The sequence below is a fragment of the Salvelinus sp. IW2-2015 genome, linkage group LG31, assembly GCF_002910315.2.
Source record: "Salvelinus sp. IW2-2015 linkage group LG31, ASM291031v2, whole genome shotgun sequence".
In the NCBI taxonomy this organism is placed as follows: domain Eukaryota; kingdom Metazoa; phylum Chordata; class Actinopteri; order Salmoniformes; family Salmonidae; genus Salvelinus; species Salvelinus sp. IW2-2015.
In genome coordinates this window covers 7,669,229-7,695,921 of record NC_036870.1, presented here as the reverse complement: position 1 = coordinate 7,695,921, position 26,693 = coordinate 7,669,229, and the positions used below count along the sequence as shown (strand labels likewise).

General features: G+C 43.2%; 1 protein-coding gene across 2 annotated transcripts; it reads right to left on the bottom strand.

Moving 5' to 3' along the window:
• Positions 1 to 890: 890 nt before the first annotated feature.
• On the bottom strand, positions 891 to 25,525 carry kiaa0319l (KIAA0319-like ortholog). Of its 2 annotated transcripts, none has more exons than XM_023976378.2 (22): positions 25,438 to 25,525; positions 19,229 to 19,406; positions 17,882 to 18,010; positions 9,213 to 9,586; positions 8,687 to 8,921; positions 8,334 to 8,432; positions 7,977 to 8,074; positions 7,704 to 7,791; positions 7,279 to 7,371; positions 6,702 to 6,834; positions 5,968 to 6,196; positions 5,615 to 5,738; positions 5,073 to 5,205; positions 4,522 to 4,670; positions 3,929 to 4,080; positions 3,300 to 3,438; positions 2,854 to 3,013; positions 2,354 to 2,496; positions 1,809 to 1,931; positions 1,519 to 1,609; positions 1,265 to 1,359; positions 891 to 1,174 (listed from the first exon to the last, which is right to left on the bottom strand). In XM_023976378.2, the coding sequence occupies exons 3-22, from the start codon at positions 17,988 to 17,990 to the stop codon at positions 978 to 980; spliced, it is 2,964 nt and encodes a 987-aa protein (XP_023832146.1). In that variant the 5' UTR covers positions 17,991 to 18,010; positions 19,229 to 19,406; positions 25,438 to 25,525; the 3' UTR covers positions 891 to 977. The 2 variants fall into 2 exon arrangements, with proteins under 2 accessions (XP_023832146.1, XP_023832147.1); XM_023976379.3 differs by lacking the exon at positions 25,438 to 25,525 and adding an exon at positions 24,382 to 24,657.
• Between the last annotated feature and the right edge of the window lie 1,168 nt (positions 25,526 to 26,693).

Sequence of the window (26,693 nt, the reverse complement as noted above, 5' to 3'; positions counted from 1 at the left end):
AAAAGTGTGTCAGGATCAAAATGGTCGGCCAAAATAAATCTTAAAAAACAGACGTTAAGTGGTCTTCCAGGTTCGAACAGTCGTTAGTATCTGAGGTGAGTAGGAAGCATTGCCCCTTTCTTCCCCATGTGTCATTGGTGTCTTCATCCTCATCTCCCAGGGACACAGTAATAGGGGTGGAGGCGTCAATGTTGTGTAGTCCAGTGTGTCATCCAGTGAGTTCCTACAGTATGAGGCATGGCTCTCGAAAAACAGCATTTCCCAGGATCCTCTGACTCTGACCAGCATGGCTGACAGAAACAAAAGCAGTTTCGACTCTCAATGCTGATTAAGTGTCAAACACACAACGCTTTTCTGAAACAACGTTTTGGAACAATTCCCAAAAGCGCACATATTTCAATTTTTAGACACATTCAGGCACACACAACATGGATAACTCATGCAGACCTAACCACCATTCAAACATGAATACATACCACAACTGCAACTGTGCTCTCATGGACAGATATCTAGATTTGTTTTCATCGAGACAAGTCACTTGTCAACCATATTGTAATCTGTCAGAGTAGAGTAGGAACATGCAGGCTAGTCTTCACTAGCAGTCTTCCGTTTTCTCCTGGAGGGGTACATTTTCAGCACTCAACTTGACATTCTGACCATTCGTTCCCCTATCAACCCCCCCCCCCCCCTCCACACACACACACATTTTTTCCTTTAAATGGTCTGTCCTTCTCAAAGGTTAAACCTAATTTCCTTAATCTTGGCTCAGTGTGGGCGCAGGGAAGTTTAAATACGGGGGTGTGTGGGTGGGAGGCTTGACCCCGTGCCCAACAGGGTTCTCTCTCATTCTCCAGGACCCATATGTCTTGAGTGTCCTATGGGTGGAGAGGTGTACGGTTTGTGTGGTGGAGAAGAGCGAAAGAGAGTGGGTGGGGAGGGTTTAGGGGTGGGGAGGGGTGTTCCACCACCCTCTGTTGCTATAGCAGCTCCTCTCTTTGCTTTTTGCTCCTGGTGGGGCCCTGGCCGTTTTCCAGGGTGCCGTTGTGAGGTCGGAGGAGGTGTCCTCGTTCCCTGTCTGTCCATGGGACGCCTCCCTGGCCGTCGTCACTGTCCAAGTCCGAGTCAGAGCGCATGAGGGCTGAGGACGAGGGGGCGGGGGCCGGCTTCATTCGGCCTGGTGGGGGAGAAAGGGAAAGGAATAGGAATTTGCTGTTTTCAATATATTCTAAGATAATAAGGCACAGAGGGTAGGTAAGTGTGTTACCAGCTCGGGGTGGGTGTAGCTCCAGGCCATCCTGCTCTTCGCCATTAAGCATCTTATAGCGGCTTTTGCTCTTGTGGCGCATTTTACCCTTACGCCTGTTCAAAACACACAGTCCTGTCAGTCTGCTTATTCCACATTACTGGATGGACAACAAGCATGTATTTAAAACAGAGTAGCACGCCATGCAATGTAAACGAAGCAACATAATATTAATGTACAAAAATGTCAAACTCAAACGTTAGTGGCACTCTTACCCGCGGCAACAACACACCATTCCCCAGACAACGGTCGCGATGGCAACCACAATCATGAAGGATGCTATGGTCACATACAGCACACTCCATTCTGAAAGAGAGAGGGTCAACATAAGTCGCAGGTTGTCAGAATGAGAAAGCGCGAATTCAGCACTTGATATTTCCATGACGTCGCTTTCCACTGTGTATCATACTCAGAAGTAAATTCATGCAGTCACATGAGTCTTCACAGTGTCCTAATGTATAATGTCATAATCTTCAATTTCACCAGTGTCCACTCCGCTCCTCACCACAGTTGCTCTCTTGGTCCCACAGCTGTCCTTTGATGAAATTCTCCATCCAGAAGGAGTGGCAGACGCAGGTCCGCGTGAATGAGTCACAATCCCCGTGACTGGAGCAGTTCAGCTGGCAGACTGCAGGGGGAGAGAGACGTTAAGAGACGTGAACTTTGAATTCTGTCAGGCCACAGGTTTTCTAGAGTGTTCTTGACATCTTCTTGGTCAAAGACGACAAACCTATCCTAACTGTCTTTTAAGACTCGTCTATCTAACCTGGAGATTAATAAAACAAATATATTAAGCCAAACTTGAAGTTGTAAGTTAAAAAAGAGGTAAGGGCAAGTCAAAATACTAAACTAAATTGCCCATACTTTAAATATAACAAATGTAAAAACAATATAAAAAAAWATATATTTCATTCATATAGCATGTTTAATCTCACAGCAAACTCTAAATAAGTGCTTGTCATGTAAATTAACTAAGTCTCAATTCATTAGTCCTAATACATATCTCCATCCATGTCATGCTTTTCTCTTGTCACGTGTCTGGATACTCACTGACTGTGTCCACCCGCCGTGCCTTGAAGATGAGGAAGTCYTTCTTCTGTTTGCGTAGCTTGTTGCGCAGCCCCAGAGCCACACTGTGACCGGACAGTGGGGGGCGACCCGGACCCCCAGACACCAAGAACACCAGCCGAGTACTGAGAGGAGAGGAATGGAGATGGGAAGAAATGAATAGATTCCCTCAACCAGCCTAATTATGAATCATTCTTAGTAATTATAACCATTGCCTCTTAGTTTTGTAACAAAGAATCTCTCATGTCCACACCCTGTAAGGGTGGTAACAAAGGTACACATTGTAAGCGTGGCAATTTTTTACATTTAAATTACACATTGTTCAAAACAACACATGCTAAAACGTGTACAAGAAAGAGTATGTCAGAGAAAGAGTGAATTCCTGTGTTCTTGCACTTACATTGCAACGAAGTAACTTACTGTGCCAATAAAGTTGAGTGAGTTGAAACGAAGAGACCGAAACATAGAGGAAAGAAGCTGACCTGTGCTCGTTGAAGGCGCTGACTTCCCGTACGGTGATGTCACTGTCGAGCACGCCCAGCAGCACGCCCACCTGTCTGAGCAGCATGTCTCTCTGGCGGTGGGACACCTGGGACACAGACACCTCCAGCACCAACTCCACCAGGTCACGCTGCCACACGTCTGACAGGAGAGAGAGGGTGGAGAACAGAGTGAGGGAGAGGAGAAGAAGACATTGGGATAATGATAGTGCTGATAGTTCTGCTGTGCTTGTGTGTGTTATCCATATAGTATTTCTCCTACTTCCCATAGATCTGAATGGATAGGGTGGGAGGAATATAATGGAAAATAACCCTAGTGTATCAAAAAGCTAGCTGTAGCTATAGCCACATCCATTTTATTCTTTCAGACCAAGTGTCGAGGGGTTGATTTTGGGGCTGTGTTTGTAGTCCATAAGGAGCCCACTGACCCGGTTTGACCTCTACAGTCCCTCTGTCTGAGCTGCTCTGGCCCTTGCTGTCTGTCACAGTCAGAGTGAAGCTGTACTTTCCCTCCACCAGGTTAGTGAGAAACAGCACCGCCTGGTGGTCAGAGTTGTTCAGTACGTCCTGGGGGACAAAGACAACACGACTCTTCAGACAAGATGCATTTGATTTGTATTTGATCAATTACAAAGATATTTTGTCTTATGTTGATGACACATTTCTTAATTCAAAGACATTGAAGACATTGAATTATGTTATAATTGCAGAACGTTTTATTTTCGAGCTGCATGCAATGGCCTACACTACTGCAAAAAGAAAAGTGGAAAAACTGGTCTGACCAGAACACATACTTGTTCAAAATATTTACAGTAGTAGGTCATTTGTATGCAAATATTATTAAGTAGAATGTTTATCATGAGAAATGCAAGAGCAGATTGCATTTGGTCAGAATGTTTTTACCTAATACAACATGAAGAGGGAAATGTATGCTATATTGTACATTTTCTGTTTACTTACTATATTGTATGTTTGCCATAGCTTCCCTAACACTTAATAATATTTTCTGTAAATATTTCTGTTATCCGTTATAGTACCACGGAGTGCTCTCTCTCACCCCTGCTGCAGGACTACTGTCGTCACGGGTCCACAAGTAGCCGACTCCACCCTTGTCATCTGTGGAGTGGGAGCCGTCCAGGGCTGCAGTCCGCAGGGGCAGAGAGATGGCCGGGCTGGACTGGACATGGGCTACTGGGGGTTGGTCTAACTCTGGTAAAGAGAAGACAAGACACATTTAAAGGACATTGCCGTMCCAAAGAGTATTCTGAAATACTCAGTATGCTGTTTCTCTCCATGCACCTGGTAATAATATAGGTGTGTGAGTTATGCTTCAGTTATACTTCAAAGGGTTTTGAATAGTTGAGTGCGTCTCGTGTGAGACCTCGTCTAGCCTGTTTCTGAAAGCTTCAGAGAGTTCCATCTCTGACACATTTCTTTGTCGGCAATTCTATATTAAATCAAGTTTCAAGTTTTTAATGTCACAAGTACAGTGAAATGCCTTTCTTGCAAACTCAAACAATAACTGTGTTCGAAAAAAAACAAAAAAAACAAATCTCAGCACCCAGAAATAAATCAGAGGTTAAGGAAAAACCTACTCTTACGAAATCAGGAAAGAGAATTTAAACAAAAACACACACACAGGAAAATTACCCTCTCGGACAATGACCGTGACCGTGTCGGTGCTCGCCAGCTTCCTCTCGTCCGTCACGGTCAGACTGAACTCGTACTCGCCTACCTGCAGCCCCGTCACCGTGGCAACGGCGCCATCGGCGTTCTCGATCTTCACTCCGTCCGGACCCCTGAGAGACAGAGACAGACAGACAGAGACAGAGACAAACAGACAGACCATCACAGAGTCAGACAGGTGGAGAAACAGCAGTTCCACTATCCGCTGTCAGCACATAGCGCTGAACTGGGCCATATAACATGAGAGATGGAATAGAAGAGTGCTCCAAAGAGTCTTCTCCACTCATCATATTGCCTCTGGGAGTTGAACTAAGTGTCACTCTCATACACAGAGAACAGCGAGTGTGTAATTTGCCAAAGGGTGCTGTGTGTTTATTTGGGAGTGTGTGCGTATGTATGTGAGTGTGTATGTGAGCGAAAGTGAGCATGCATGTAGATGAGTGCGTGTGCGTCTATGTGCATGTTGGATCTGTCTGTCTGTCTGCCTTCCTGTCTGCCTGCCTGTGAATACTGACTTGCTCTGTTTCCAGTGGTAGGTGGCGATATTCTGGTCYTCCGTGCTCTTGCTGCCGTCCAGAGTGGTGCGGTCCACAGGTAGGGTCAGCTCCTTCTCTGGACCGGCGTCTGCTACTGGGGGCTTATTGTTCTCTGAGGAGGATGGAACACAAGCAGGCTCAGGAGAACATAGATTTTGGTGACATGCTAGGAGGACAATATCCACATATAGCTGTATTTTCACCTACAGAATCGTGCTAGTTTTGCCTGTCTCTATTCTCAATGTATGTTTCATCACGGTTAAACCAACATCCATTCAGATATGTTATATAACAGCAAAGAATTAGAGAAAATATGTGTGGCTTATTTCATGTAAATCAGGCATGATATTCAGAAGGGATCACAGAAGGGATGTAACAGCACTTTCCATTCATTTCTCTTGATGCTATTCCCAATGTAAGCCTCAACAGGGTTAAGCCAACACACATTCAGATAAGTGACACGATAGCATTGGTGTTGACATTAGCCACAGATACACATTATCTATATGCTGCTGGCTTACCTGGCTGGACGATAACAGTGACCTGTGCCGTGTCCTGTTGTCCAGCTGTGTCTGTGACAGTGAGCTGGAAGGTGTAGTCTCCTTCCTGCATGGCAGACAGCTGCAGAGCGGGAGTCCGAACGCCCTATAGAACGAAGAGAATACTATCAAGATGGGAGAGAAGAATTTCCCTTATTTCTTTTGTGTGTCCTGAAACAAAGAATTTCCACCTTCAAACAACAATTTGATAAGGCTATCATGAAAATCAAATTCAAATAAAGAATAATAAAAAAGACCGAATCCCCTCGATTGCTAACACAGACCTGTGCATGGTCTCTGACAAACTGAAGCTCCCCCTGGTGCGCCTCTCTCACCTGCATCTCCACCACCTTGCCCTTGCTCTCGGGGCTGAGCGACCACTCGTAGGCCAGCGGCTCGTGGTCGTCCGCGCTCTGGTTGCCATGCAGTGTGACAGCGTTGCGCGGTAGCGTGATGACCTGGTTGGGCCCGGCGTTGGCCACCGGCCGGTAGTCCACGGCCTTGTTGACCGACAGCGTGGCCTGGGTGGAGCTCTGGGCCCCGTCCGAGTCCGTAACAGTCAGACTAAAAGGGGAGAAAATAGGGGACAGATAAAAACTACAAACTCAAAAACACACCAACTCATTTGTTTGAAGGTGAAGTAAAAGGTGTGATATTGAAGGATGGGGGAGGACGGRTTTGATTGAACATACGCTTAATTCGAAACCAACCCCTAACCTCTAACTACTTGGTACTCTGCTAGGCACGTGTATATCTGAGATGCTAATCTGAGTARCGTGCAGGAAGGTCCGCTTTATGACAGATAGGAATTTGTCTAACGTCCTCCTTGCTTCTAAGACCCACAGTAGCCTTCACCTACAGCTGAAATGGGGAGAGTGGATGAGGGGCATGGGCGAATGCATGTGAAATGGTATGACGCAAACATCTGAAGTAAGAGATAGAAGGGGAATACAAGGTAGATCATGCCCATAGGGAAAAAACTAGAAAGAAGTACCTCAAGGAATATAAAGCAAGATGTAGAGAATATACAAGATGATGCATGCCCATTGAGAAGACAAAGTAACAGTGCCTGAATGTGTAGTTCCCTGGGACAAGGCCGGTGAGGGTGAGGATTTGGGTGTCTGCAGAGACCTTCTCCTCCCTCAGCGGGCCCTTCACCTCCTCCCAGTGCCACGCCACCACCTTGTCATCGTCTGTGCTCTCTGAGGGGCCGCACACAGCGAAAGGAGGAAGACAGGACATGAATAAGAGGGGAAAATAACTGGTTAAATGTATAGGACACCCTGCCTATATTTTTGCCCCTGTCTCAACCCTGACTACTACAGTTTGTCTTCCATTGTTTTATGTAAGGTGATAATGTAAAAACTGCCCAGGGTGTTGTTTGGAGGACCTTTGCACCAAGCTGAAGATCAACGTTAGTATTCTAGGGCAAATACCGGTTCTTGACCTAAAATTGTCAAGCTATAATTTCAATGTACGCTAGTAGAGCTATAATCTAAATAAAGACACCCTTGACCAATTCTGTCTTTTTTTGTCAGGAAATAACTAGACAAGATGCAACATAAAACCCCTTTTGACATCCTCAACAGATGGTGCAATTCTAGTTTATATGATTTGATTGAGACCAAAAAGCCAGGTGCACTCACGGCTGCCGTCGATCACGGTGGAGCTGGTTGGCAAGGATATCTCCTGGAACTTTGGGGAAACCACAGCGACGGGGAGCGTGTTTACCCGTGGCTCTGTGAAGTGGAAGAGGTTAGCTAATTGGCTGAATGGTACAGCTGGGTTGTGTTCATTAGCGAACGCGAGGCAAAATATTTTTGCAATGGAAAACTAAAATGAGCATTTCTTATTGGACAACTCCAGGTAATCCATCCCTGTTTCAGTCTGTTATCTTCCATTTGGTAAGAATGAACATGACCCAGGTATGAGTCATTGTCGACATTTCAGTATAAGCCCATTAATGGGAGAGTCAGGGGAGGTGCCCTTTAATATGTTACAGATTACACATGTTCCTACTAATGAGCATATCAAACACAGTCAATACGAGTCATGTTAGTTTAACCCCCACCTGGTTTGACTGTTACGTTGACAAAGCCCTCTCCGTGTGCTCCGTCACTGTCCACTGTCACCTCAAACTCATACAATCCCACCGTCAGCTGAACACAGGAACAAGAGCCAGAGAAAGGTTGAATTAGAGCGAATACTATAGGAATTGTTTCTCATTGTACTACAGTACTGTATAAATGTCTCTAGTCATACATTCAATCTCAGTTAAGCGGCCTGTGTTTGAACAGAGAGAGAGAGAGAGAGAGAACGGTTGAACTAATTCAAAGAGCTGTACCTTGCTGAGTTTGAGTGTCTTGCTGTGTTTCCCCTCCATCTCTCCACTGTAGTCTTTGGGATGAGTTCTCAAGAGCCAGTCAAGTGCATAGTCGGTCCCTTTCGAGAAGTGAGAAAGAAAGAGGCGAGTCAAAGCCGAGGATGTAAGCGACGAGGAATGACATGCAGGGATACAGAGCTATCCTTAGTACCCGGCTGTTCTCTGCAGTAGCGCTCTCCTTTGTCATCGTCATGCCAACTTAAACAGATAAGCGTATGTAGAATTCGGGGTGAGATGTGGACTACAGAGGGTGTGTATAATACAGGTGTATGATACAGTAAAACAAAGTGATAATGCAGGTAGGTTGAGTAGTAGTACCTGGCTGGGGCTCTGGCACCACAAAGGCATTGAGTTCGACCTCGTTGCGCGGCAGCGTGACCTCCACACTCTTGCCTGCCGACACCACCAATTCCCGGACTGTCATGGAAACCAGAGGCATTACATGGACTAAAATGGAGGACGGAGCAACTGAAACAGCAGTTAAGTAGATAGAGATCTGCAGTAGGTGCCCGTTTTTGAGCGGGAATAGATGTTTAGAGCTACATGCTTTACCTGCCATGAATACATACCTCAACACATCCAATGTTGTTATTAGCATGTTATTAACCCAAAAGTTGTCGAGMGTGGGTTTTGAGGGATACTAAGTCAGCGTTTAGTGTCCATTGCCTTACCAGCCTGGGTTGGTGATGTCGTGATTGTAGGCGCAGTAGCGGGAAGCACAGAGCTGCTGTTGGAAGACGCTGGGTCTATGGTGTCCTCTGATTTAGAGTTCTGCTGTGAGGGTGATGGCGCTTCTCCACTTCCATTAGTTAGCCGGCTGTGATTCTTATCAGATGTTTGAGGGAAAGCTACTCCGCCGGTGCCGCCGACTGTTGGAGCCGGACGCTCTGCATCCTTGGAAACTCCCTGCCAAGATATGGATGTACTTCAGATGAGAATGGAAAGATGACTAAAGACATTGGCTACATTGTACAGTCTTCAATAGCCTTCACGACGTGAACCACTGCAGTTAAGAGATTGCATGATATACAATAACACATAAGTCAGGGAAATAAGGTTGTCATGCATGTAGAAATGTATATGAAGGTATTTAGTATTTGTATTCATCTACTCTGTCCCAGTGATCCTGGAAGGAAGCACGGAGGTAAACAGTCATTTACGACTCAACTACAGAACAGTAACTTTCCATTGACTCACAGCGCTAGAARGTTGGTGGTCCGACCCATGTTTCTGGCTTACGGCCTCACTTCCCTTTCCTGTTTGTGCCCGCCTGAGCCTTCTCCTCCGAGCTGTGGTGGTGCCCTTTGAAAATAGCTGCAGGAGCCCCAGSGACTCAACGTGGGGCTGGGGGAGAGATGTGACTTCACAGACTCCTCTGTTGGAGCAGTTCAGCAGCACACAGTGCCCCCCCAGGCTCCAGACGGCGCTGCAGGCTGGCTCAACGCAGCAGGATTCCCAGCAGCTGGCGCTGCCCCTCCCCACGGCCAGGGGTCGCCAGCCTAAATCGACCACGCTGCTCCAGTGGATCCCCAACACTCCCCCCGTCACCCTGCAGATCTCAGCAGATACACCTGGATAGGGAAAGAGAGTTGTTACAGTGTGTGTATAAAGAGGATGAGATCAGTGACTTTGCCATCTGGGTCAAGGATGGGTAATTTCAGATACATTGGCYCCTGAGTGTGTTGGTTTTAGTTCCTTCTTTCTTAGCGCTGGGAAGCCAGTTGCATGCAGTCAGAGCAATCGGTGACACTAATGTGCTAGGCAGATGAGAACAGCAGCTGACACTGGTTTTGCACCCCACAGATTTAAGTCATGGATGTTGCTTTATTGACAATACCTTTTTTAACTTGTAACAAGCTTTAGCTTASTATGTTATCTTTCTATAGGCGTATGTACCTTGCAAACGCAATCTCTTAACATACAGTAACACTCCAGACATGCATGAAGCTCAACTGTTCAACCAAGTCATAGCGGTAAAAGGGAAATGAGGCAGAGGTTAGGCTACATTATCACCAAGGTCAAAAGTCCTATCACCAGGGCCTCAAGAACATAAACAAAAAGGCAGTAGACAGAAAATACCCGAGCCCTGAAGCAAGCTTCCAGAAAACTGGAACGGATATGGCGCTCCACCAAACCGGAAGTCTTCTGACTAGCTTGGAAAGACAGTACCATGCAATATCGAAGAGCCCCTGCGGCTGCTCGATCAGCCTACTTTTCCAACCTGATTGAGGAGAATACAAACAATCCAAAATTGCAGTATTCSCCAAGAGAGGATGGCCTTCAATTCAGCAGCGATGGATTCCTGAACTTCTTAGACGAAAAGATCATGACCATCAGAAAGCAAARTACGGACTCTTCTTTGAATCTGTGTATTTCTCCAAAACTTAGTTGTCCTGAGTCTAAACACAACTGCCAGCACCTAAGATAAATGGAGACATTCAAGGTTATTAATCCTGTATCCTCTCGAAACATTCACAAAAATAGTCATGGCCTCTAAACCTTCCAGCTGCCTACTAGACCCTATTCCAACTAAACTACTGAAAGAGCTGCTTCCTGTGCTTGGCCCTCCTATGTTGAACATAATAAATGGCTCCCTATCCACCGGGTGTGTACCAAACTCAATAAAAGTCGCAGTAATAAAGCCTCTCTTGAAAAAGGCAAACCTTGACCCAGAAAATGTTAAAAACTATCGGCCTGTATCGAGGAATCTCCCATTCCTCTCCAATAAAAAAAAAAAGCTGTTGCGCAGAACTCACTGCCTTCCTGAAGACAAATAATGTATACGAAACGCTCCAGTCTGGTTTTAGACCGCATCATAGCTCTGAGACTGCACTCGTGAAAGTGGTAAATTACCTTTTAATGACGTCAGACCAAGGCTCTGCGTCTGTCCTAAACCTTTGACACCGTCAATCACCACATTCTAATTGGAAAAAGTTTGGGGTCACTTAGAAATGTCCTTGTTTTTGAAAGAAATGCAACTTTTTGTCCATTAAAATAACATCATATTGATCAGAAGTAGAGTGTAGACATTGTTAATGTTGTAAATAACTATTGTAGCTGGAAACTATTGATCTTAAATGGAATATCTACATTAGGCGTACAGAGGCCCATTATTAGCAACCCTCATTCCTGTGTTCCAATGGCACGTTGTGTTAGCTAATCCAAGTTTATCATTTTAAAAGGCTAATTGATCATTAGAAAACCCTTTTGCAATTATGTTAGCACAGCTGAAGACTGTTGTTCTGATTAAAGAAGCAATAAAACTGGCCTTTAGAATAGTTGAGTATCTGGAGCATCAGCATTTGTGGGTTTGATTACAGGCTCAAAATGGCCAGAAACAAAGATCTTTCTACTGAAACTTGTCAGTCTATTCTTGTTCTGAGAAATGAAGGCTATTCCATGCGAGAAATTGCCAACAAACTGAAGATCTCTTACAAAGCTGTGTACTACTCCCTTCACAGAACAGCGCACACTGGCTCTAACCAGAATAGAAAGAGGAGTGGGAGGCCCCGGTGCACAACTGAGCAAGAGGACAAGTACATTGTAGTGTCTAGTTTGAGAAACAGACGCCTCACAGGTCCTCAACTGGCAGCTTCATTAAATAGTACCCGCAAAACACCAGTCTCAACGTCAACATTGAAGAGGCGACTCCGGGATGATGGCCTTCTAGGGTATCGTTGGACGGGGCCACAGTGAGCCCCGACCCGTCTATCTCCCTCTCGACCTCACTCTCGACCTCTTGGTGTAGGGGCTGTGCTTTGGCAAAATGGGTGGGGTTATATCCTGCCTGTTGGCCCTGTCCGGGGGTATCGTCGGACAGGGTCACAGTGTCCCACCCATCTATCTGTCTCTCTCGCTACCTCAATTTAAGGGCTTTATTGAAAGTGAAATAAACATATATTTTTTTACAGCAAACWTTACACTCAAAGAAGTTACAAAATAATAAAAGACATTCCAAATGTCATATTATGTGCAAATAGGTAAAGTACAAAAGGGCAAATAAATAGCAKAAATATGGATTGTATTTACAATGGTGTTTGTTCTTCACTGGTTGCTCTTTTCTTGTGGCAGCAGGTCTCAAATKTTGCTGCTGTGATYGCACACTGTGGTATTTCACCCAATAGATATGGGAGTTCATCAAAATCGGTTTGTTGTTTTCAAATTCTTTGTGGGTCTGTGTAATCTGAGGGAAATATGTGACTCTAATATGGTCATACATTTGGCAGGAGGTTAGGAAGTGCAGCTCAGTTTCCACCTCATTTTGTGGACAGTGTGCACAAAACCTGTCTTCTCTTCAGAGCCAGGTCTGCCTACGGAGGCCTTTCTCAATAGCAAGTCTATGCTCACTGAGTCTGTACATAGTCAAAGCGTTCCTTAAGTTTGGGTCAGTCACAGTGGTCAGGTTTACTCTCCGTTTAGGGCCAAATAGCATTCTAGCATGCTCTGTTTGCCCCAATTTGTGAATTCTTGYTTGGTGAGCAGACCCCAGACCACAACCATAAAGGGCAATGGGTTCTATAATTGATTCAAATATGTCAKATTTATTTTATTTTTGATGGCATAGAAGGCCCTTCTTGCCCTGTCTCTCAGATCATTCACAGCTGTGTGGAAGTTACCTGTGGCGCTGATGTTTAGGCCGAGGTATGTATAGTTTTTTGTGTGCTCTAGGGCAACGGCGTCTAGATGGAATTTGTATTTGTGGTCCTGGCAACTGGACCTTTTTTGGAACACTATTATTTTTGTCTTACTGAGATTTACTGTCAGGGCCCAGGTCTGACAGAATCTGTGCAGTAGATCTAGGTGCTTCTGTAGGCCCTCCTTGGTTGGGGACAGAAGCACCAGATCATCAGCAAACAGTTGACAATAGACTTCAGATTCTAGTAGGATGAGGCTAGGTGCTGCAGACTGTTCTAGTGCCATCGCCAATTCATTGATATATATATGATGATGAGGGTGGAGCTTAAGCTGCATCCCTGTCTCACCCCACGGCACAGTGGAAAGAAATGTGTGTGTTTTTGCCAATTTTAACCACACACACTTGTTGTTTGTGTACATGGATTTTATAATGTTGTATGTCCCCCCCCCCCCAACACCACTTTCCATCAATTTGTATAGCAGACCCTCATGCCAAATTGAGTCAAAAGATTTTTTGAAATCAACCAAGCATAATTAGACTTCGCCTTTGATTTGTTTCTTTATCAATTAGGGTGTACAGGGTAAATACATGGTCTGCCATATGGTAATTTGGTAAAAAGCCAATTTGACATTTGATGAGTAAATTATTTTCACTAAGGAAATGTACGAGTCTGCTGTTAATGATAATGCAGAAGATTTTCCTAAGGTTGCTGTTGACGCATATCCCACAGTAGTTATTGGGGTCAAATTTGTCTACACTTTTGTGGATTGGGGTGATCAGTTTTTGGTTCCAAATATTGGGGGAGATGACAGAGCTGAGGATGATGTTAAAGAGTTTAAGTATAGCCAATTGGAATTTTGTGGTCTGTATATTTTATAATTTAATTTAGGATACCATCAACACCACAGGCCTTTTTGAGTTAGAGGGTTTGTATTTTGTCCAGTAGTTCATTCAATGTAATTGMAGAATCTAGTGGGTTCTGGTAGTCTTTAATAGTTGATTCTAAGATTTGTATTTGATCATGTATATGTTTTTGCTGTTTGTTCTTTGTTATTGGGTCAAAAAGATTGGAGTAGTGCTTTATCCATATCTCCATTTTGGAGAGATAACTCTTTGTTTTGTTTATTTAGTGTGTTCCAATTTTCCTACAAGTGGTTAGAGTCTATGGATTCTTCAATTACATTGAGCTGATTTKTGACGTGCTGTTCCRTCTTTTTCTGTAGTGTATTTCTGTATTGTTTTAGTGATTCACCATAGTGAAGGCGTAGGATCAAGTTCTGYGTCTATGTTTTTGGTTGGATAGGTTTCTCAATTTCTTTCTTAGGTATTAGCATTCTTCATCAAACCATTTGTCATTGTTGTTCATTTTCTTAGGTTTTCTGCTTGAAATTAAGATTTGATAAGGTAGCTGAGAGGTAAAATATACCGTTTAGGTTTTCTACTGCCAAGTTGTCCAGGACGTTGTCTAAAAGGGATTGAATTTGTTGTTGCTTAATTGATTTTTGGTAGGTTTCCACACTACTTTCCTTCCTTTTGTAGCATTTCTTAATATTATTCAGTTCSTTTGGCTCTCTCTCTCGACCACTCTCTCTCGACCTCTGAATGCTCGGCTACGAAAATCCAACTGACATTTACTCCTGATCTGTTGCACCCTCTACAACCACTGATCATTATTMGACCCTGCTGGTCATCTATGAACGTTTGAACATCTTGAAGAACGATCTGGCCTTAATGGCCAGGTACTCTTATAATCCCCCCCCCTGGCCACCCCTCAGAGCCTGGTTCCTCTCTATGTTTCTTCCTAAGTTCCTTCCTTTCTAGGGATTTTTCCCTAGCCACCGTGCTTCTAATGTACATCTGCATTGCTGGGTTTCTGTATAAGCACTTTCTGACATCTGCAGATTTGAAAAGAGCTTTATAAATACATATGATTTGATGTGTCTCTAGACAAGACATGGCACCAACCATCACCAACTCAGACACTCACTGAAAGCGCACCTATTCCCATGGCTATTGTTGCCATAGCTCCAGACGCTCCAGAGCTGAATATTGTGGGATGTGGGTGTAACTTGAACTCCCTGTAACACTGCTTGCAGCAATTGAGCCTTTCTGCTTTCTTTTAGAGAATGGACCCTTTTGCCTCTGTTTAGTAATTTCCTCCCTCCCAGGCCTTGTGGCATCACTCACCCACACTGTAAAAACAGCCATTCGACGTGGAGCTACCACTGAAATATGCATGCACGCCTCAGAACCAGCAGGCAGTACAAACAATTACTAACAACCCGATAAACACACGGTATGCTTCAGTTCGGCTGGTATCTAGCCGAAATCAGCTAGGCGAACCAAACAAGTGTGCTCGCATACTCCCTTAATAGACCTTCGCTTGAAAAATGAAAAAAAAAAAAAAATTGTACCGTTTGTCCATTTTGAGACCCCATAGCCAGTATAGAATTCCTCATAACAGTCCGATTTTATTTAACTCAACAAATCTCAACACATTTTTGCTGAGGAGATCTTACATGATGACCTCACCACTCACATTATGTGCGCGAGGGTTGCAAAATAAATGTATACATACAGTTGAAGTCAGAAGTTTACATACACCTTAGCCAAATACATTTAAACTCAGTTTTTACAATTCCTGACATTTAATCCTAGTAAAAATGCCCTGTCTTAGGTCAGTTAGGATCACCACTTTATTTTAAGAATGTGAAATATCAGAATAATAGTAGAAAGAATGATTTCAGCTTTTATTTCTTTCACCACATTCCCAGTGGGTCTGAAGTTTACATACACTCAATTAGTATTTGGGAGCATTGCCTTTAAATTGTTGAACTTGGGTCAAACGTTTCGGGTAGCCTTCCACAAGCTTCTCACAATAAGTTGGGTGAATTTTGGCCCATTCCTCCTGACAGAGCTGGTGCAACTAAGTCAGGGTTGTAGGCCTCCTTGCACGCACACGCTTTTTCAGTTCTGCCCACAAAGTTTCTATAGGATTGAGGTCAGGGTTTTGTGATGGACACTCCAATACCTTGACTTTAAATTGTCCTTAAGCCATTTTGCCACAACTTTGGAAGTATGCTTGGGGTCATTGTCCATTTGGAAGACCCATTTGCGACCAAGCTTTAACTTCCTGACTGATGTCTTGATGTTGCTTCAATAAATCCACATAATTTTCCTCCCTCATGATGCKATCTATTTTGTGAAGCGCACCCGTCCCTCCTGCAGCAAAGAACCACCACAACATGATGCTGCCACCCCTGTGCTTCACGGTTGGGATGGTGTTCTTCGGCTTGCAAGCSTCCCCCTTTTTCCTCCAAACATAACTATGGTCATTATGGCCAAAAAGTTATATTTTTGTTTCATCAGACCAGAGAACATTTCTCCAAAAAGTACCATCTTTGTCRCCATGTGCAGTTGCAAACCGTAGTCTGGCTTTTTAATGGCGGTTTTGGAGCAGTGGCTTCTTCCTTGCTCAGGTTATGTCGACATAGGACTCGTTTTACTGTGGATATAGATACTTTAGTACCCGTTTCCTCCAGCATCTCCACAGGGTCCTTTGCTGTTGTTCTGGGATGGATTTTCACTTTTCACACAAGTACGGTAATCTCTAGGAGACAGAACGCGTCTCCTTCCTGAGCGGTATGACGGCTGCGTGGTCCCATGGTGTTAATACTTGCGTACTATTGTTTGTACAGATGAACGTGGTACCTTCAGGCATTTGGAAATTGCTCCCAAGGATGAACAAGACTTGTGGAGGTCTACAATTGTTTTTCTGAGGTCTTGGCTGATTTCTTTTGATTTTCCCATGATGTCAAGCAAAGAGGCACTGAGTTTGAAGGTAGGCCTTGAAATATATCCACAGGTACACCTCCAATTGACTCAAATTATGCCAATTAGCCTATCAGAAGCTTCTAAAGCCATGACATCATTTTCTGAAATTTTACAAGTTGTGTAAAGGCACAGTCAACTTAGTGTATGTAAACTTCTGACCCACGGGAATTGTGATAGTGAATTATAAGTGAAATAATTTGTCTGTAAACAATTGTTGGGAAAATGACTTGTGTCATGCACAKAGTAGATGTCCTAACCAACTTGCCAAAACTATAGTTTGTTAACAAGAAATTTGTGGAGTGGTTGAAAAACGAGTTTTAATGACTCCAACCTAAGTGTATGTAAACTTCCGACTTCAACTGCACATGTTATTTAATCATTTCATCCAAACTGCTCGCGCACGTCTGCGTAGCCAGGCACTAAAATAGAACTTGGTTCTATATTTGACGCACTGCAAGTCCCGCCTCTCCCATCTCATTGGTTTATAGGAGCATATACCCACGTTGGTGAGTGAAAGCTGAACTGAGGTCCACACTCCAGTCCAATTGGTCTGAAGAAGACTGAAGGAGGAGAGATTACTAGAAACTAACTAGGTTTACCCTCATCTGTGGATTAATTGTCGGAGTAGAGGACCTTGTGCATTTCATATAAAATAACAACCCAATGTTTATATCCCAGGACAAATTAGCTAGAAACAGCAAGCTAGCTAAATGGCCATGAATGTTTCATGCTTTCGACCTGTCCTCAAATTAATATAGTTGCTTCAGAGTTCGTTTTGATATTTCAACCTTCATGTCCTGGTCGGTCTGGTGTGGATGGAGAAAATCAACATGCGCGGGATGGCAGACGCACGCGAGTGCCCGGTCTAGTCAGCATGTTAGTCACACAATTTTACAGTTAACTAAGATGTTTGGTGAAGTATTTTTTTCAATTAATAAATGTGCATGCCAACGAGTCGTCTCTTGTTCAACAACAACAAAGACTTTATTGAAGAATCCCTACTGTTGACCAATCACCGACAAAGGGGCGTAGTCTTCGGCTCTGAACTTCGGCTTGCCTCCCCCCCAAAAAAGTGTTCCCCCGAACAGGTAAAATAACCCTCACCGAAGTTCAAAACGAACAAAAACGTCACAAAATGTCGTCATAATGTATGCACGAACTCTACCGAACTCTTTCGGCTGGGAAGAATGCGGACGCCTTATGACACAAACTATGTAATAAAGACAAGCATCTATTGTTAGACAATGGTATTTATGTTGCAATGTCTCAGATTCCATAAAGCCTCTGGTAAGTACAACAAAAMAATCAAATCAATGAATAGATCTCATTCATTCTAACATCCTGGACAATCATGACATCACAAATAATTCCAGAGAAATGTATTGGTGCATTTTACCTGCGGGAGCAACTAAGCGGCACAAGAAGCTCAGTGATAGGAAGAGGAGATGTGGCTGTGTCAATCGAGGTCGACTCCAGCTGAACAGGTTCTGATATGCATAGGACATTTTCCACGAGGACCAAGGACCTGGACAGAACAGAAACAGTTGTCAGGATTGTACAACATTACGAGCCTGGAAATCCAGACCAAATTCCGCTCAATAGTAAAARAWTAGTGAAGCGTAGTATGCTTCAGTRTGGATTTCCAGGCTACAACATTACACCACCTTGATATAATTCAACACCGGCACAAACCAGGCACTAAGCAGGGATTGACATTTAAAGTCTGAAAGGCGGCCTCCCGAGTGGTGCAGTGGTCTAAGGCACTGCATCGCAGTGCTAGCTGTGCCACCAGAGATTCTGGGTTCGAGTCCAGGCTCTGTCGCAGCCAGGCGTGACCAGGAGACCCATCGGGCGGCGCACAACTGGCCCAGCGTCGTCCGGGTTAGGGGAGGTTTTGGCCGGCAGGGATATACTTGTCCCATCACTAGTGACTCCTGTGGCGGGCCGGGCACAGTGCACGCTGACACGGTCGTCAGGTGTACGGTGTTTCCGTTGGTTCCGACACATTGGTGCGGCTGGCTTCCGGGTTAAGTGGGCATTGTGTCAAGAAGCAGCTGGGTTTGGTTTCGGAGGACGCACGACTCTCAACCTTCGCCTCTCCCAAGTCTGTACGGAAGTTGCAGCGATGAGACAAGACTGTAACTACCAATTGGATACCACGAAATTGGGGAGAAATGGGGTAAAAAGTAAATAAAWAATATTTTTTWAAAGTCTGATAGACAAGTCAGGAGTATTTTTGGTTGCCCTGAAGATTAGGATCACTTTTGCGAAATTGTAAAATGAGCTATTTCCGCGCAGAAGAACCATATACTGTCTGCCTTTCACCTACACATAGGGGAGGAATCAGAAAGATCAGTACTGAAAGTCTTTGTATTTTGGTTGTTTTCTGTAAAATAAATCTCAGAGCAGGCTCTGACCGCCATAAATTGTCTGTCTTTCACTTCAACAAATGGTGGCGGAACCAGAATGATCCGTTTTAGGCTACTGGAATTCTTTGCAGTTTGGTGGTTTTCACTTCTTTAAAAAATATTGCGCCTGCCCAATGAAGCAACCTCAGAGCAGGCTCAACTTGCGTGACTATTCAGTTCACTTACCCCAGGCAATAGCCCAACCTCTACTGTAAATCCCAGCTAAGGCGATTGTACGCATTGTATCATTTCAGGACATTAAAAAGAGTCAGACAGGTGATCAAATACAATTGCGCTCGTTAAGGTCACAATCTTTTATAGTACAGTATATTTACCTTTCTCCTGGCCAAGTGGTGGAAGAGGGTGGAGACTGAGAGCAGCTGGAGTTAGCTTATGTGGGGAGGGAGGTGAGGTGAAGGGTGAAGACAGGTCAACACCAGCAGAATGTGGAAGAGCAGCTTCAACATGACACTCCCCCTGACCCTCTACTGCYCTGGCAGACTAGAGAGCAACCTGGGGGAGGAGAGGGGGAAGAAAGAGGTTTTCCTGGWGATGTTTTATAACGTAGTAACGAGTGGCTGCTCTAGAAGCACTTGGAACAGGCTTCGGTTTAACAGAAATTCTGTTTGAGAGACTAATGAGCATTGTTAAATATCTGCCCGACAGGTGTCGTCAGTGTTGTCTCTCCACCCACTAACCTAAGCGTTCACGTCCATGCACTCTTCTTCTGAACATTGTTTATTGTAAAAGGTGAAGGTGCTGATGGAATGTGGTTAAGCCACATTTCAAATGTTGAAGGGACAGCAGAACAGCAGGTGGACTGCATTTTACGGTTATTAGTCCTTACGCTGAAAACAATTCTGTATCTATCCTTGATAGATTTTTTTATTCTGAAAACACAAGATGGCAGCAGGTACCAAACACGCACGATGAAAAAGCCCTTTCAAAAACAACATCAACATGTGGAGAGTTTCAGGTCATTTCCAACAATAATCTTTTTGCTCTTGAATTAGTCCATTTCTTGAACTGGTCATTTCAATGTAAAAGGGTCCATAAACACCAACGTGTGAAGTTCATAGGAACATGTCAAATTGGGAGTCAAATGAAACCTAAGGCATATATAAATTTTTTCACCATTTTCCATCCTAAAAATMAYGAATYAGCAAAGGCTTCGATTTCTTGTCAAACAGATGGAAAAAAGGGGTCTTAAAAAACATCTCGCAGAAAAAGTCTTCAAGGGCCAATATGCAGTTGCTACATAATTTTTTTAACTAATAAATTAATGACATGAACCSATTGATTCTAAAACAATACAACATAAATGCCTAATGAGCTTAGATCAACTGTTGTACTCCATCAGAACCCKAAATATAAGCTTGAAGTGCCTGAATAATTATTTACATAAGGTATCTGTTTGTTTTTTTTAAACCTGTTTTCACTTTGCCATTATGGGGTATTGTCTGAGGAAATGTTTTTATTTAATCCATTTTAGAATAAGGCTGTAACGTAACAAAATGTGGAAAAAGTCAAGGGGTCTGAATACATTTCCGAAAGCACTGTATACAGGGAGTACGACTACCACATCAATGTGCAGGGGTACGAGGTATTTGAGGTAGATACAGTATGTACAATGTTTGAAAACAAAGTACATGTAAACAAACACTGTATAGCCTTAAAATTATAACTTGGATATAATTGATGGTCAGTCCTTGCATCCATACCTCTGTCTATGAATTTGAGAGGGGTTACATTACCCCAGGCCAATCCCTCAAATTTTTATAGAAACAGGGGCGGGGACACCTTTGTTATTTTTTGAACTGCTGATTGACACTTTTAAAAAAGGTATTATAAATACATCAAAACACCTGGGTTGGGTAGGTTACTCTCTAAATGTAATCCGTTCCAGTTACCTGTCCAAAATTGCAARCAGTAACGTAACTTTTGAATTACCCAAACTCAGTGACGTAATCTGATTACATTGYGTTACTTTTAGATTACTTTCCRCTTAAGAGGCATTAGAAGAAGACAAAAATGTATGTTACCAATTGAATGACATCTATTGCAGGATAAATCAATGTTAAAGTTTACATAGCTGGACATGTATGGATGTTACATTTTACTTTATGGGTTGGTTATGTAGGCTTCTTCTAACCCATCGCTTTCTATTACTTATAATAATATCTTTACATTAATATATATAATTTATAAGTCCAAAAATGGATGTAAGAACTACAGATAGACTTAAAAGGGCAATCAAAATGGGCGAGTTTGAGCATGTGTCCATTAGGCCTATGGATTCATTCTTTTTTTATCAGCATGAATTAGATTGAGCAATAATACATTTTATTTTGTAAAGTGGTTTCTTGCATCAAACACAACATTTTCAGTCACCTTCTCCTTTGTCCACTTGTCCTTCAAACAGGTTAATGTCAAGCCCTGCATGTTTGTTTTTGAAAGTCTCATGGATTGCAGGCCTACTTTGAACGCCACAAAATATAACACTGCACGTTTAAGTAAAAAATCTCTTTARGTGACTAGCTTTTCAAAGATGTCTAGAAATGTACACATTTTGTGCTCTTGTTGGAAGCAATCACWCCCCTATTGCTGACTACAAATGGTCTATAACTGGCTAATAACTAACACACTAGCAAAGGAGAAGAACAAAATGTGCACGTGGCTGCATGCAGCTCTCGCTTTGATCTCAAAACAAGCGCATCTACTCATGCTGTAAACACATTCCTGTTCAAAGTAAATGGCACAGATCCATATATGGCAATGGTTTGTTTGCCTACAGGTCTCCTGCAGCTCTGATTGTTTATGCCACTCCGGTCTGTGTAGAGTACGGCTGAGTCATGCATGTCAATGCAATAYAATCCTACTCCWATGCGTTTTGCCWAAAACAAGTTTGTTTTGTTTCGGGTATGTTACATTGAAAGTGGTTAATATTGTGTTGATTCAATCACAACTGGCACAGTAAAGGGAAAAGTTGATAGTGTTAACAGGGAAAACTCCAGAACAGTGGTCACCAACCAAGATCACTTTGAGTRAAAATGCAACCTGAGATCTACCGCTCAGATTTTTTGTTGTTGACATGACTTAAAAACGTAAACCTATGCAACATCAACCAATTAAAAYCAGTACTGTAGCAATGAGGTTTGTGCAGTAAACTATAGGCCAAATACATTATCACCGCATATTGGCTTTGCTTGAATTGCTCTGCCAATGCATTGTTGTTCAGGCCATTTTCTTTGTATTATATCAATTKTTTTGAGGTAGGCTATATGATCACACCAGTAATAGATCCGTTGTTGTATTACTTAAGAAGCACAGCTTAGTGAGCATACATTTAAATAATTTGCTTTATATTTTACTCGGCTGATGGTGCCTGCATCTGATGGTCAGTCTCAGCGGAGGGAGAGAGGAACAGACTGAGGGTCTGCCTCTCAACATCCCTCGGCACTCCCTTTCCTCCACTGACACTGACCAAAAAGGGACACCGTCTTCCAGCGGATGGCGTAACTCGAGTCGCACCGTATTATTTCTGCCTCACAAATTCATGTTGTTACTCCTGTGAACAGAGAAAGTGAAATATTCCTCGATATAAAAAAACACCCAAGTCGCTAATAATAACAACAACGCAAGCCTATAGATACACGTTCATACTCATTTATTACTGCTGCACTGCTTGTTGACGCGCTGAGTGGAAATAGGAAGAACGCAGATTTCATGGCTTATAAAAGTGTTGAATACAAAGTGTTGACAGTGCTGAGTAAGAACTTAAACATGAACTCACTCATAAAAACAGCAGCTCTTTGCTCTTTTCCTTGACAGTCTCTCTCTAGTCATAGTTTGAAACGTTTTGAAATCTCACAGTATCAACTTTGCTGTTGATTTCTTATGCTTGCTACGTTACTGCAGACACTGTAATCCGAGCCATCCGACTGGCCAGCGGTAGGCCTATAGTGCACTTCATTGGCTCTCTGGGCCCGCCGTGAAGGTACATTTTGTACCRACAGACACATGAAACGGTTCAAAATGGCAACAGTTCGCAGGGCAGCAGAATCGGGTGCACCTTCCACCAACACCCTAAAACGAATTAAAAAAATTTGGAACACAAAGCTTTATCSTTGGGTTTTTTACAGAAATGTTTGGCTGTTGACTAGGAAAGCCTTTGATCGCGATCGACGGGTTGGTGACCCCTGCTCCGTGGCGGTCTCGGGGCTACTCCGTGTGCATGCACGCAGTTTAGAGGGAACATTGCTGCCAACTACTATCAACACTTATGTTCAGTTTAGTTTTTTTTTATTTTTTTTTTTTAATATGCCTTCTGCAAATTTGGGAAACATTGCCTTGAAGTACTGTTACCAAAATACCACATTTCTTCAAGATATTTTCATATTTCTCGCCCTCATGAAGGAGGAAAATGAAATTTCACAGAAGTAACAAGTAAATGTATACCTATCAATTAGTTAGTGTTTTTACTGATATCAATTTGTTTATGAATTAAGTGATTAAAACTTAAAATTCTGTTACCAAAAATTGAATTGGATACATAGCAGTCACAAACCACAGTTGGGTCACCTGCTACTGTTCACCCTTCCACTGACATACTGTTAAATTCAGCTGTTTTTTCACTTTCTGTCKCCTGATGGTTAAAGCAAGAGTCTGGACAACCCCTCCTTCTCACTCTCCAATTAATGTCACCTTATCTGGCTCTTAGTGACACCTACCCATGAGCCCCCTCTCGCTGGATGTCCTTRGGGTGGTGGACCATTCTTGATACACACGGTAAACTGTTGAGCATGAAAAACCCATCAGCGTTGCAATTCTTGACACAAACCAGTGTGCCTGGCACCTACTACCATACCCCGTTCAAAGGCACTTCAATATTTTGTCTTGCCCATTCACTCTGAATGGGACACACGCAATCCATGTCTCAATTGTCTCAAGGCTTAAAAATCCTTCTTTAACCTGTCTCCTTCCCTTTGTTTACACTGATTGAAGTGGATTTAACAAGTGACATCAATAAGGGATCATAGATTTCACCTAGTCAGTCTGTCATGGAAAGAGCAGGTGTTCTTAATGTTTTGTACAGTCAGTGTATGTCTATTATACTCCTATAGAATTATAAAAGGCGGACTGCTCGCCACATGCTGAAAATCTAACCCAAGTAGAATAGCAGTAGGCTACTATTTTTTCCCTTCACAATTCCTCAGCAAGTTCTTACAGGAAGTTCAGAGAGAAAAACAAAACAAAATCAGCATGAGCACATTTAGTTCAGGTTGGAGTAGAAAGCAATCCCATGGCATGGTGCATAGGCTCTCACACACACAGCATTTTCTGGCTGATTATCGAACTGAGAGTATGTGGCAACTGCTGAGCTAGAAAGTCATTTAACATCAACCTCCCACTTACATGACAAGCAAACCTGCATGATATAGGTCATGTCTCGGATCGCATTACAGCAAGCAGATCATGCCACACTTACATCCGCCTCAGTCTTATCAACAGTTGTATCCTGATAATGAAACCAACTGCGATGACAGCTGTCACAAAAGCCTGGCTTTTAGAAGTTGTTTCTGGCTTTAGAAGTCCAAATGGCTTCGTTCCAGATCTTCTAGGTTGCTTTCATATACTGTAACACAAAAATCAACAGGTACAAAAATACTTAGCTATCAGATATTCTAAATAATTGTTTATTTGCATTTTGGCAGCGCAGTGGCTCGAGATCAGTCGTGACGTGGTGCCTGCAGAGGTACCCTCCCTCTGCCATGTGACGCGGTCACTGGGAGGKCACCTCTGTCATCAACTTTTTAGACGCAAATTCCCATGAGGAAAAAAGCAAACAAGGATCTATGCGATGGTCAACTTTAGATCCGGGCAAGGTTGGTAAGGTTTCACTGGCTTTTTCTAATTCCTCCTCCCATTCTCTCAGCAAGGCTAATGAAAAAGAAGATCACTCGTAAATCCACTATTGGCTGCTGTAGACAGACAATTCAGGGGAGCACTTTCTCAGATGACAGAATGCCCCCAGTCTTTGGCGCTGCCTCGTTTGAAATTACGACACATTGATATTATTAATGTACATTTCAAACCCTGCAAATGAAACAAAATGTATAATAATCACGAAGAAGCCTAGAATTATGGCCCATAAGAAAGTTAGGCAATTTTGTTTTACAAGCTGAATTTAGCCATAGGCAAAGCAAGCCACTCATCTCTAAAAACCTGCCTCACAGTCGACATTAGTGGTAGCCAAGGTTGCGCAGTGGACACTGACAATTATCTATGGCTGAATACAGACAACATTCTACCATTATAATCATACTGATACATATGCTATTGATATTCAGCGTGACAGGTGTAACAATGACATATCTCGGTATAATCCTGGATCCCCCCGTCCAGGCACCAGCAGTTTATCATGGTGTGGCTTTAGAACCTGGCATCATTAGCCCACTCACTGATCGAATGCACGCAGTGTATCGTGCGCAAGACGTGTCACGCCACTGTTTTGATGTATGGGATAATATATGCATAAACTCACCAGTCGTTGTAGGAAATGTTTCGGTTCCTATGCTTGAGCTAGGATACGTCGTAGTTTCTCGCTGTTCACTATGGGTCATCTCTTACTGACACCGCTGTGAAGCAGGCAAGAATAACTGACTATTTCCGGGTCACAGAGTTTTGGAATCCTTCAGAATAAGAGTSCCGTCCTGTATACTTTCTCAATAATTAGGGCGAAAATTATAGAACATTGATTATTGTGTTACCAATAATCTTAAATCCAATGAGCACTTCTCGTTTCCAAATTCAGAGTTTACACCCCGAATAGTGTTGCTGCTCATTTTGAGGCCCTTAAAGTTTGGCCAATAAATTTAAATCCAACAGTTTTTTCGTATTGGACAGATATTGCACAGTAGATAATCGGTTTGTCCATAAAACCAGGGTCCAGCCTATTCACTAGAGTCCTTAGCCTACAAAACAGAGTGAGTTTGAACAAAATGTTTGCGTGGGGCTTCTGGACACCCAACACATATGGTACAAATATAGCACTGTACAGGAAAAACTATCAATTGTGTCCATAAAACCCAACCTCAACACCAGGGTGCAGTCTGCACTTTTGTATTGTCACATTAACGCTCTGCTGGCTGACTGACTAATTCAAGACTATATTTTAATTTCAAAGGAATACATTAACTATTTTAGTTTACTCAATGTTTGCTTCCAGTGTGAAATAAAACGCCATCCAATCCAGACTTGCACTCTTGGCTTGCCCTATAATGGCGGTGCCAAATTCCGACTATTAGCAGGTGATTATGTGGGTGAGAAGCTAACTGCTGAAGCAAACAATGTGATCAGTAGGTGGAGTGTTAATAACTGACTGGCATACCTGTAAATGACCTATATTATCCTAATGATGATCAGCAGGCTGCAGACTTTACACATTTATGTGCCAAAACATGCATCAGCTCAAGAGTTTTGGCTAGACAAATAAAATGTATATTTTTAGTCAGTATCCTAGTGTAACCTTTGTCCGTCCCCTCGACCCGGGCACCCTCTGCACACATCAACAACTGACACCCATGAAGCATCGTTACCCATCGCTCCACAAAGGCCGCGGCCCTTGCAGAGCAAGGGGAACCACTACTTCAAGGTCTCAGAGCAAGTGACGTCACCGATTGAAAGGCTATTAGCGCGCACCACCGCTTACTAGATAGCCATTTCACATCCGTTACACTAGTAAGATCATGTTGCTAAATGTAAGAATCACCCATTCACATTTTAAAAATGACGTGGAAA